At 26.0% G+C, this 13,185-nt stretch overlaps 2 protein-coding genes across 2 annotated transcripts; one reads left to right on the top strand and one right to left on the bottom strand.

Annotated features, from left to right (window-relative positions):
• The first annotated feature begins 6,667 nt into the window (after nucleotides 1–6,667).
• LOC113558719 lies at nucleotides 6,668–8,652 on the top strand. The gene is made up of 3 exons (XM_026964234.1): nucleotides 6,668–6,813; nucleotides 6,871–6,956; nucleotides 8,053–8,652. The coding sequence occupies exons 1-3, from the start codon at nucleotides 6,758–6,760 to the stop codon at nucleotides 8,385–8,387; spliced, it is 477 nt and encodes a 158-aa protein (XP_026820035.1). The 5' UTR covers nucleotides 6,668–6,757; the 3' UTR covers nucleotides 8,388–8,652.
• A 1,702-nt stretch (nucleotides 8,653–10,354) lies between these two features.
• Nucleotides 10,355–12,368, bottom strand: LOC113556809 (histone-lysine N-methyltransferase, H3 lysine-79 specific-like). Its single transcript, XM_026961967.1, has 3 exons — nucleotides 12,195–12,368; nucleotides 12,058–12,140; nucleotides 10,355–11,559 (listed from the first exon to the last, which is right to left on the bottom strand). The coding sequence occupies exons 1-3, from the start codon at nucleotides 12,263–12,265 to the stop codon at nucleotides 10,730–10,732; spliced, it is 984 nt and encodes a 327-aa protein (XP_026817768.1). The 5' UTR covers nucleotides 12,266–12,368; the 3' UTR covers nucleotides 10,355–10,729.
• Between the last annotated feature and the right edge of the window lie 817 nt (nucleotides 12,369–13,185).

Here is a 13,185-nt window from a genome sequence, read left to right as displayed (position 1 = left end):
TTTTCGCGCCTCCCACATTTTAGGTTATTATAATATTATTATTTATTACTATACATTTCTTAATTTATTGTCTTCTGTTATACTATTCTTATAATTTACTCTTTGTTTATATTATATCGACTAAATAAACAATAGTTATTAATAATTATAGGCACTTATTGAAATCAATCAACGTCATTTAATTACTATGATACAGCTATCGCATAACTACACAGTCTTACTAAGGTATTAGTATTTTGCAAACGCAGTAATTATAATATAATTGTTGGCAATGTAATGTTTATAATTTATTGAAATGTCAAACATTTTCTAGTATGGATTACAAACTACAAAACAACAGAAGACTTATCTTAATATGTACTATTTTATTAATTCCTTAATTTTCTTGCCTACAGTTATCATACTCGTAGTTATATTATTATAACATCTTCAGACGTTTAACGATTGTACGTGGGTAATGAGACAATTGAGTTAAATGCCCACTGAACGGACAATAACTATTATTATTTGGTAAAAGGTGTATGTAATTTTTTTTATAATATGCAGTTAGTTATTAGTTTGTAGATCAATAATGATCCTAATATAATGTAAATTTAACATATTCACAGTGAGTTGCAGAATATTGAGTTTATTATTATGATAGTGTAATAAGTCATAACCATTATTTTCCTTTAATTAGGTAATCATAATGGTGTAATTGATTGAAAATTGTGCATTACTATCCATAGGTGTTAAAAATTTAACACTTTAATTATAGGTAGGCACTTGTTATAGTGTTATACTACAGTTATACTTATAAATTATAAGTACAAAGTACCTATACAATTAATAAGCGTTCGATAGTTCAATAGGTACAGGACGACCTGTACTACAGGTGTAGCCGTATATTATATAATATTGACGGAGAAGACAATAAAATATAATCTGAACGTTGGTAATATAATATTTACAATTATTAAATATTTTTTACTCTTTTAATGTATTATTACATTGTTTATTATTTAAAAATATCTACGCGTGTTTATTTAGTATAATATATAAGAATATGTAATAATATGTATAATATGTATAGGTATCTAATTATCTAATACCTATACATATTTTTATTATCAACGTAGGTATTGACTGTATATTAAACGTACGTTGCACCTATTATAATAAATAATAATACAGTTAATTTGACAATATAATTGAATTACGTCGTAATAAAAATTGTTTTTTCTAAAATATTTTGAACGTATTACGTATTTACGTGTTTAAAATTGTTTTTGAACAAAAAATACAAGGTCATTAGCCTTGGCTATTTTGTATTAATGATGCAATTTATTTTTTTATATAATAGATCTTTTAGATTCTGATGGAATTGAAAAAAGTATTAGAAGTATAAGAACAATACCTATGAATTATTTAAATTATTTTTGTTGTGAATACTAAGTCAACTGGTGTTAAAAAAGTTTATTTAAAATACTTTAAAGACAAGAAGTCCTGTGTATGAGTGGTGAATGGTACTTAACTAATTTTCTCAATATTTCTCTAAGAATAAATGAAATAACTGTTGAAAATAATCAGAAATTATATTAAAATGGTAACTTAATAACTAATGTTTTAATATTGTATATTTGATGCGTAAAAATACTAAGTAATAAATATTACATAAATCGTACTTTAAAAAATATTATGCTTAACTTGAAAAATATAATATTTTCTTTCAAATCTAATAGTTCTTTACTTTCAAATTCATTTTAATACCGAACCACTGACTCATCCATTCCATCAGATGACCCACTTGCAATGTGTCTTGCTACTATTTCAAACGATATGAATAAAATGTTGTAGGTATAAAAGTATATTTAGAAATTGTATATACATCGATTAAGTTTGATTTGATCATATAATCTTGACGATTTCGTCAAAATCCGAAATCGAAAATGTTAATCGGGTTTTAATGTTCTATAAGCAGCGGCTTTATTAAAAATGTTAGGCATAATATTGTGAAAACGATTTAAAGATAGTAATAATTTCTTTTTCTCAACTATATATGATATTTCTGATTGACCATATAAACATACATAGTATAATATAATATTATTAATACGTGTTTAGAATTTAAACTAGCTAAGTTTATTTATACACGTAATTATATATACATGGTTATTGCTTATAAATAGTATTATGTATTAGGTATAGGTATGGCCGTTTAATAATATTTTAGCCAATCTATAAAATGTGTGCAAATTACATGAAATTGTTACATAATAGTCTTAAATAAGTTATATAAAATGCATTATTTAAATGGTATGATTTATAATTTACTATAAACGGTCGTTAAAGATATTTTATACCGCTGAATGGGCATACATTTATAAATTAATATGTTTATTAAATGTAACGTATAAAATGGGCTTTTCACATTCAAAACATGTTTGGTGGCTTGGTGCTAATATAAATCAGTAATCACACATCTTGGTAATAGTTAAATAGTTCACATACATTTGTTGTGTATAATTCGACCTCAGAATAATATGTAATAGTTATCTATGTATCTGCGTGGGACAATGGTAAGATATAAATATTATTATGTTAATATTTCTTAAATACCGTATGTTTAACAAAACCGAAGGCTTTGACCTCGAAGAAAAAAGCACATACAGCTCATAATAAAAATTCTACTAGTTGAGATAATACTGTGCTTTTGTTTTTATATTTTATCTTACATTTTTCATTAATTCGGATAATATGATCTACACTATATAACAGAACATAGATTCGAGGTGGAAAATATGTAGAATAAATGTAATAATAGTCATATAAAATTAGATTCAAAGAAAATAACAGGTTGTTAGATTTTGTTATACAGTGATATTTCAATACGAAACTAAATGAGGAATATTCTTATGCTAAAAGCAGTAGTTTTATTTATTATACGTATATTGGTATATTCTTTAATATTTTTTTTATAAAAAAAGATAATGTTTAATAGGGATAAAATGTAACAAATCAGTTTTTTTTAGGAAACACATTTATTCGTGGTCACTGAAGTAGTCAGTCAAGTCAGTTTAATCCTATCACTAGTATTACTGTTTTAATTGTAAATTATATTTAAGTTAAACGATTTTAAAGATTTTAGTTTGGGTTGGGGTTATTTATTTTCATTCATCTATTTTAAATTTAGTTTTGTGTAATTGGCATTATTTTTTGGATTTAAATTATCAAATATAAAACTACATATCATTTTTTTAATGTTTGATAAATCACGTATTATAAAAATGTATTCTTTATTTAATAATAGTATTATTTTAAAATATAATAATAAATTGTAATTCAAAAAAATTAAAACAAGAATTTAACAATATATTTCAAATTTTTAAGTAACGTGTTTTCTAATGAGTCAAAATATTTCTGTTTTTTTTTTATGTATAAATTTAAGTTTAAGATCAGGACTACCATAATATGTAACACAATCGTTAGTTTTAAGATCTCCGGGGGTCAGAAATTCTTAAAATAGTTTTATTCTTTAGTTTGTCCATTAATTACCATAATATAACACTTAATACGCAATTGAATACGAATTATGATTGCATTTCTTAAACAGTTGTAGTAAATTATTATTATGTTAAATATATTTTGTACATTAAAAATAATTTAATATTTATGATTTTCGTAATTTCGTTATTGTAAAATAATTTACCTATGATTCAAACCATAAACTAGTATTAAAACGATAAAACTATATTTTGGAGTGAATATTACTAATTTAATGTAAATATTAAACTTATAATTGATTCACTAATTCGATTAATACCTTATTACGGCCTATACCAATGTGACCAATACTAGTTCGTAACTGCAGGTAACTTGTAAGGAACAATCATATATTCGGTCCTTGACAGATTCTTTCGAAATTTTCACTGTACACAATATTATTTGGTATATACGTTATAGTAATAAAAACAAGATTACGTTAATTATAAATCTCTGATTAACAAAGACGTATTTTAATACGTCAGATTATTGATTACAATTTAATATTACAACATACCACTTGGGCACCGGGCTTAACGTATAGTCTGTATTTTTGATTTATTTTAATTATGTAATTTTATTACATATAAAAATAATTATTGACCTTTGTAGACCTTTGCTAAGCGCAATGACGCAAATTGATTGGGTTGATTATATTGTTAATGTTAACTTTAACGTTGACGGATATATTATCTCAACTTATTTGTTTTAATGTTTCACTGATATGCATAAGATATTCATAATAACATCATTCAATATTTGGTAAGTTATCAATTTATTTATTATATTACTATGATAATTGTTTTTATTATGATGTACATAAAAATATGTTTATAATTATTACTCAACAATGTTGTAATTTACTTTAAAATATAATTTTTATAGGTCTTAAGTACTTAATTACTATTAAATTTTTTGTATGAACAAAATGTGAAAAGTTAATTTTTAAATGTAATAAATTAAATAAATTAATAATATATATAAATATATATATATATTTAACCATTTATTATAGAAATTAACACATTTTAACAATTTAACAATAAAATATATGATGGTTTATCAACCTCCTGTAAGCAATAAGGTTTATGTTGGAGGCTGAGAGTTAAAAGAACTTTTTGTTGATGGTTTAGATTTAGAATAAAAAAATATAGTTGGTTTTGATTATTAATTTATTAACTTATAATAAGATTATTTGTCTTATTTATTGTATAGCAATTGATATACATATAAAGCAAAAAAGTTGAACATGGTATTGGCTATTGCCCTTATGGCACTTGTGTCATTTTACTCACCTTGGCCCAGAATATTGTTGCATAAATACACTAGAAAGCAAAGGTACATCATCAATTACTGATAAATCTTGTATATTTTTAGAGTTATAATTTCAAAATAAAAACTAACAATAATAAATAATATGTAAAGTTGCCTCTATTTAATAAATACAATGAGCCCGAAAAACTTTTTAAAAATAATTAATTTAACACAATTACTGATGTATGTCCATTTTACAAAATAAAAAAAACTATTGACGATTATCAACAATTATTTTATTGTATATGTATCATTTGGAGATTTTTGTTTTAATAAATTGATAACGAATAGTATGATTGTATTATTTGTTTTATACAAAACTGAAATATCTAGGAAGTTTTTAAATTTTTTAGTCATTGAATAATATAGAAACTGTTGAATCACTCTGAAATCAAATTAGGAACAATTATTATTTTTTTAAATTTTTTTTTGTGAACACAATCAACAATATTAAACATATAAATAATAATATTGTTATTGATAAAAACATTTTGTACGACGGCGGTTTATATATGCAATTCTAATGCAATGCATGTGTGAAAGCAAAAATATGTCATAATACGTACATTATATCATGTTGTAACTTCTTGTACTGTAAATTAATATACTATATGTATAGTTAACCCAATGATTATACTCATTATTTATTGAAGTCCAGTTAGGTTAGGTTGTGTTGTTTGTTGCGATATTTTTTTAAATAACGAATTTACACGAATAGTGTGCATTGAAGAGTCTTGTTTGTAACCGACGAATTTCGATCACGAGATCTTTCATGTTACAATATGTAGCTACATTTATATTATTATATTTGACCAATAATGTAGGAATATATAGAATATAGTTCTGTTACTAATTTAATGGCATGAATAAATTACTCGTATAGATACTCCAATTTTAACATAAAATACTATAGACGATTACCGAGTGTTCCACAATGAATAAAAGAATGATTATCATTTTTATACTCGAAAAGTAAATAAGACTCAAGAGTAGTACCTATTGACACGGGATCATTACATATTTTTTAATTGGTCCACTAATTATAAAACAAACAATACACTATTATTTCGTGTCTACTAACCAATCGCAGATAACACTTTCGGTCAATCAGCCGTGTTATGTCTAACATAGGCTTACGCCGTACGCTATATACGTATGTATAATTTAGTCATTTTTATTGCACGGGGTTATTTAAAAGCTTCAATAAACCAACTAGTCGTCCGTGTTATAATAAAAAAAGATGACCCGCAAATGCGTACTGTAAAACGAATTTTCTTAGTGTGTCATTCAATAAAGATAGATGTAGGCCGTTGGACGTGGGTATAGTATTTACTTTTAGCAACACTGCAGTCTACAAATATATTACTGTAATATACTATTTCTTTAATGCGTTTCGTCGCCTGATAAAATATTAAAATATAAGTATACGGATGTATAATGTTTTAAGTTAATCGGCATTCACAATTTTCATAACGACAATTAGACTATATTATGGTTATAGTTAAAAATGGTTTGTTGAAAGCTACCAATATATATAAATGTATAAATGCGTTATGCGATAATTATAGTAATTATACGATGAAAATGAATATTAACTACACGGTATATAGTATATACAGGACCGATATGGTTCTATTAGTCATTTATGGTTATTTGCTCATGAAATGTTGGAATATAATAGTAATGCATTGCATTGTATAAACATATTTTTTGTTAAACGAAAACAAAATTTGCTAAAATTGAATATAATTATTTAGAACGTTCATATTTAATTTCAAACATTTGTAGGAATAATTATTCAAAAATGCTATTATTCTATGTATTGGGATTTAATAGTAAATATATATTTTTGTGAAACTACTGATGTTGGTAAACTTATTTCTTAATTCTTTTATTTAGTTGTATTGAAATTATTTACAAAATGTTAGCGGTATACTTATGCTTAATTAGTGTCTTAACCCCATTTGTGTCTTCGAAGTGAGTAAAAATATATTATTTTCATAACATAAGACTTAAAACTATTTTAATTTTTAGAATTTCTCTACTATCCTTTGGAGGAAAAACATATTTGAATGGCCAGTATATAGTAGAAGCACCCGATAATGGCAATATACAAGATGGTACATATATAGAATTTTATTTATTTTATATTTAAATTATAATTTAATAAATGAGTACTGCATAGGTACCTTCTGTGGAGGATTAGTTATATACTAAACAATTATAATTTGTGAATAATGTATTTAATATATTATCATCAATAGTGTCACAAGTATTATTAGTATACATTATACATAATATTATGCATAACTTAATATTGTTTCAAAGCCACTAATCAACATACATTTCATTCTTTCATAGATATTATATATTTAACACTCAAAATGTTTGTATACAAACAACAAAATAAATTATAATTGGAAAGTATTTAAGATGAAATTTTTTTATTTTATACAATTGTTAAGTGAAAAATTGGCCAGATTACAGATATTTCTATACTTAAATCACTTCTGCATTGAAAGTCTTAGTTATAGTTATATAAATTAATACATTTTGAACAAAAAATAAATAATTGCATTTAAAGACTTTTTTAAATCAGTATAAAATCTAGAATAGGCAAATAAAATAAAAAAACTATACATTTTAACTTAATAAATATAATAAAACAGTATTAAAAATGTTTATTCAAATTATTTTTTTAAATTTAATTTGTATTTGATTTATTTATTAATTATATTCTTTATTTTTTTGTTACACTCTCTACGATTCTATTATTAATACTGTATATTTTGCTTAATATTTTAAATGAATTTTATTAATTATTTGTATATTATTAACAAAATGCATTCATAAATGCGTTCGTTTTTAATAACTGTGACTGTAATATTAATGATTTCCATATAATGAAACACTTGAATCTTTTATAATAAAATGTATTTATTTTAATTATATTTTAGTATAATAATTAGTGTAACATACGCTTAAAGGGTAACGATACAATTTATATTTTATACATTACTTTTAGTAAGTAGGCCTAGAAAAAATAATCCGTAAAATTATAATATATCAAAATCATTACACTTAGTGATATAGTGCTCTTTAAGTTTATTTTTTAGTCTTTATTGTAAATATTTTTTTATAATAAGATATTTAGTTATGAGATGTATTAATTTCTAGCCAATGGTAAACTAAATTGTTTTTTCTATATATTGATAGGAATTGTGAATGGCTATACCCAAAAATTGAAATTAAACATTATAAAATCATTGACGCTTCCTGAAAGATTAATTTTAGTAGATCAATTAAAAAAATCGAATGATATATTATCTCAACGGGAGGCGGAAAATGTGAAAAGATTAGAGGACCGTGAAAATGAATTGGATAAATTGTTTAAAGGAGAAGAACAGCAACAACTCAAAAACTTAACAAACGACGAAGTCCCACAAGAAGCTATAAGCCATGGAAAATTTGAAGAAATGCCGGGACGAAATAAAATTACAGAGGTTAAGGGTGTCGAAGATAACTCACGAATGATGCGGTACACTGTGTAGCAAAACGACGAAAGTGCCCATTATGATAGTTAATAGTAAAATAATTAGGATAATAATGAATGAAGATTCATATCTAATATTAAGTTATAACTGTCAATTTTGTATGATATATGTATATATATATATATATTTCATCAGAAAATAGAATACCTATTATTATTATTTTTATTATATTAAACGATTATTATTGGAAGTCGTGACAGGTAAGCTTTACTTATCAGTTTATTTTTTAATATTTCAAAATAATAAACTATTTGTACCTATATATGTTTGAGTATGTTTTAAAATGCGTAAAATTATAAAATACTTTCTCGCATTTAATGACAAATAATTGCAATTTTAGTGTATTATAATATTTATTAATATTAATATTGAATTTGAAATGATATTACGTGTTCAAACATTTAAATTTGAAAGCAATATATATTTTTTGTAATAATTAAAATTATAAATATTAATAAAATAATCATTGTTAAATATTTGTGATGATCCTAGTGTAATAATTTCAATAATCAGAATTTGAATAAATACATAATTTAAGAATAACATTAGGTCGTTCGTACTTAAAAAGTTGCCCTTTTGATTCGGAAACCTGAAAGTATTATGATTATGTTTCTCGATACTAAAATGTGCCACTACATTTTTTAAATTCATAAAAAAATACACACGCACAAACGCTTTTGAGTTCAAAATTTTAAATACAATTTGAAAAGTATACATCTCTGCTAATACCCTTGCTAAGGAGTCTAATCGCCATTACTGCCTATGAAATACCTGTATATATATAACAGTATAGACGCACGACGACCGCTGAAATTATTATTATTTAATAATAATTTAATAAAAAAGACATTTAGAGTACACATGTGTGATTTTTGTCGTCAAATCTATTGATTAATAGTATTTTAATTTGGACATCAAATTCGTTCAGTCATTCAGTCACAACGATATCATTAAGCAGTTAGAAATTATACGTATACAATATATTATAAATTGTCACGTAATCTAACGATATGTTGCGCTGCGAAAGGTAGGCAATCATATGTGCATGTATGGCATTTCAAAAAAATCTAGAAGACAAGGGGAATACGATTGTTCGAGATGATTACTAAGTATTGATTATTAACCATCGTCACTCGCGATAATTTTAGCGTAATATTATTATATTATAGAAAAGTGACACGCCACCCGATTAAACGGATCAGTGTTAATTTAGTTCAACGTCTGTGCGAGTGGAACGCGAAGACTAAAATATGTAACAATGTTATAGTCAGTCGTGCATACGTCGCGTGTGATATCTATATTTTTAATGGTTTAAATATTATTAAACTAAATCCTAAGTGCCAATAAAGTGACTTCTATAAATTAATATATTTTTGAACATGGTGCAATCGACATAATCGGACACTTAAGAATCAAGTAATATTTGGTTATATAGTTTATAAACCTAACACTGTCAGTGCACAATAAATACGACGACCGATCACGTCCCCGTTCTTGGTTTTTTTCTTTTTACTTAAAATATAATGAGAAAGTATAAATGATTATTATATTATTTATTGTATTTACTAACCATGAAAAATAATATTTAAATTAGGTACATTATTTTCCCATACTCCTTTCTTATTCATTTTTGTACAGGAATTTACGAGCGTACACACAGTACCCTATCTCTGGATGAGTTTTCTGTGGATTCTCTGATAACAGGTTTCTCTGTGGATTTTCCGTAACGTGGTGTTAATACCAGTCGTATAGAGTATACCGGAGCAAAAAAAAAAAAAAAAAATAAAAACTTAACTAAGGAATAAGGATATAGCGTGTCAGTCTGGCTTAAGGATATAAGTATAATAAGAGCAACATAAATATTATGATGTATTGCTTTTTGAAGTAATTATCGTTTTTTATATATTCGCAAAAAATATAGGTACTAGATAGGTATTATATAATATAATGATAATTTTAAAATATTATGTAGTAAAACATATATTATATTATTTTGAATATTGCACCGTTGTGGCCCGACACAGCTGTACGAGTATACCAAACGTTTATACCGTATGGTTACAATTTCGTGTATAAATTATGAGACTACAATACAAAAAGCGTTATAAGTATAGGTACCAATTATTTTAAACGGTAATATTCAATATGACGTTTAGTACGTTTACATTAACCCAGTCATAAATATATATGACTATATTATAGATTACGCATTATTTCGTATTGAGCCGGAGTGACCATCGCGATTAATAAATTACGATACAAAATTGAATTATTTGTTAAAACTATGATATTGAAATTAATACATATTTTGACGTAAGCTCCGTTTGAGTCGTACTCATTTAAAAGGTAATCTCGTTACCCCTAAAACTTATTTTATTTTGGTTTGTCATTCTTACGTTTCCAGCTCCACGGTTGCCATAAGGCGTATTTTTGCGGCTAATCTGTCTCTTCGGCGCGACCGCCTTGCTCTCGGAGCTCTCGGCGCTTCGTTTCTTGTCGTTTTCGTCGTTTCTCGATGGTCGCCCAACATTGGATTTCACTTTTTCCAGTTTGCGATGTATTTGTATTCCTTCTCTGAGTTCGAGATCGCGTCTTCGCTGTTGCTGTGTCGTTTCCGCTTTGGTTTGTGCTTTTTCGGCATACCGATTTGATCGGTTCATTTCTTTCTGCGCCTCGAGCATCGCACGATTTTCCTCGCGTTTTCTCAGGTCCGCCGCTCTGTTTTCTTCACGCTGTTGTTGCTCTTGCAGTCTTGCCAATCCGCGCTGTGACCACTCGGCCCCGCGCTGTTGTTGTTCCTTTTCTCTTTGCGCGTCGCGCATTTGTCGCTCCTCGTCACGCCGTCTTAGCTGCTCATTCCTATTCTCTTCTCGTAAATATTGATCTCTCTGTCTCTGCAAATCGCGTTGTATCCTATCTTCTTCTCGTTGTTGTCGGAACATCTCTCTTTCCTTATTACGTGCTTCCCGTTCGAATTCGCGTTGTTTCCGCTGCCTCTCCCTTTCGGCATCGCGCAATTGTCGTTCCTTTTCTCTTTCTTCGTCCCTGATTTGCCTTTCCTTTTCCCTCTGTATGTCTATTATTTTCTTTTTCTCCTGTATAATTATTTTTTCATCGTCAGACAATGGTCTATAGTTTTTCAATCCTGTAATCGTGTTTTGATTTATATCTGAAATAATATAAATTCGAAAAAAAATAGTTAAAAAATATAGTATAATACACGACGTAATTCGTGTTTGAGTGTTAAGATCTTATTATTATAGTTAAATATAACTAAGGTTAAAGTTGTATCGTACAAGTTCCTTAATATGATAGAAGAAATGGAACATGAGAACTATTAATAAAAATAATGTATTTATACATAATCCAGTGTTATGAATAATTTTATGAATATGACATTTTAACCGATAATTGACAGTTATTTCGTCTTGTTATTTTTATAGTATCAAAAAAAAAAAAAACATTAACAGAACTGACAGAAAACGGTAATTTTACAACGTGTATTGACTGGCATCAAAAATTTAACTTTCTGTGTAGGTGTGAAAGAAACTTTTTACATTTTTATGAAGTCACAAAATAAATTAATTGAATTTAACCATCATAATATCAAGATACCAACACAAAAATAATATATTCTAATTTATTATTTCTAATTATTTATATTTACTTAAAACTTTGCGTCCTCCAAAAATTAATTCATATTCTGAATCTAAATATGTTTTTCCATCAATTGTAAAAATTGATATTGAACTGAAATAAAATTTTATCAAAAGACATGTAATTTATAATTAATTTTTAACTTACGAGGATAATGCCACGAAAAAAGTCACCAATAAAAATGACGTGTACATTGGTTTTATAATGTAGAGCTTCATGTTTACCAGTGCAGGTAGTGGCAATTGGACTATTTGTCAGCAAAATTTGTTTAGCTGTATTATTTTGATGGTTATTTTTGTACACTATGAAGACAACGACTACTTAAATATAATTATTGGCAAAAAATGTGTTATATATAGTAAATAGAGTATAGTTAAATATTGTTTTAAATAAAATAAGTAAAATTTGAATATATTTAGAGAATTTAATTATTTAAAAACACTAAAAGTTAGCACATCAGTCATCAATTGTTTAGCACATTATGTGGAATTGCGAAATCTCAAACAGTATTCACTGAAGAACAATTATAACCACTCGTTGTAGTACTAAATCAATTATTATTGTTTTGAATATTACATAACTGGTGCTACACTTTGTTAGTGGATCTTTCACATCTAGTATTATATTCAAATAGTTTGGAAAACATTTCTATTAATTTTTTTTTTTTTTTAGTATTTAGTTTTAGAGTTACGGGTGCTAAAATATTTTTTTTCACAACCTATAAAGGATGGTATAGGTAAATCCTTTTTTTTAAGAAGAATTTTTAAACATTTAATATAGGCTCAATTTTTTTTTTTAAATTAGTTAGACAACTGGTTAATATTTTTATAAAATAATGAAAAAAATGTTAGCAGTTATAAAAATACCTTGATTTTATATCTGTGTCGCTGTCGTTCTCCCTCAACTGAAACGTCCGAGACGTCTAACAAACCATATTTTTGTTATAAACTGTTAGTTATCCGTCGAATAAGATTTATTTGATACAAAAAGTAACGGATAACTTATCTGAAACAATATCCGTCTGATAAAGTTTATTCCGACATTGAAAAACCGAAATTGATCAATTTTTCTTATCCGTCAGATAACTCAATGAAAAACTGGGTCTAAAACGTACAACACGTATTAAACGTCCGAAACG

This window comes from Rhopalosiphum maidis, chromosome 1 (genome assembly GCF_003676215.2).
Source record: "Rhopalosiphum maidis isolate BTI-1 chromosome 1, ASM367621v3, whole genome shotgun sequence".
Classification (NCBI taxonomy): domain Eukaryota; kingdom Metazoa; phylum Arthropoda; class Insecta; order Hemiptera; family Aphididae; genus Rhopalosiphum; species Rhopalosiphum maidis.
The sequence above is the reverse complement of the archived record's forward strand: the minus strand, read 5'-3'. Positions and strand labels throughout refer to the sequence as shown.

Bases quoted from the DNA above. Each gene is read 5' to 3' on its own strand.
- LOC113558719 (XM_026964234.1), top strand. From the start codon at position 6,758: ATGTTAGCGGTATACTTATGCTTAATTAGTGTCTTAACCCCATTTGTG. The intron at 6,814-6,870 runs GTGAGTAAAAAT...TTTAATTTTTAG, and splicing joins ACCCCATTTGTGTCTTCGAA to AATTTCTCTACTATCCTTTG. The intron at 6,957-8,052 runs GTACATATATAG...ATATATTGATAG, and splicing joins TAATGGCAATATACAAGATG to GAATTGTGAATGGCTATACC.
- LOC113556809 (XM_026961967.1), bottom strand. From the start codon at position 12,265: ATGAAGCTCTACATTATAAAACCAATGTACACGTCATTTTTATTGGTG. The intron at 12,141-12,194 runs GTAAGTTAAAAA...ATTTTATTTCAG, and splicing joins TTTTTCGTGGCATTATCCTC to TTCAATATCAATTTTTACAA. The intron at 11,560-12,057 runs GTAAATATAAAT...ATATTATTTCAG, and splicing joins TGGAGGACGCAAAGTTTTAA to ATATAAATCAAAACACGATT.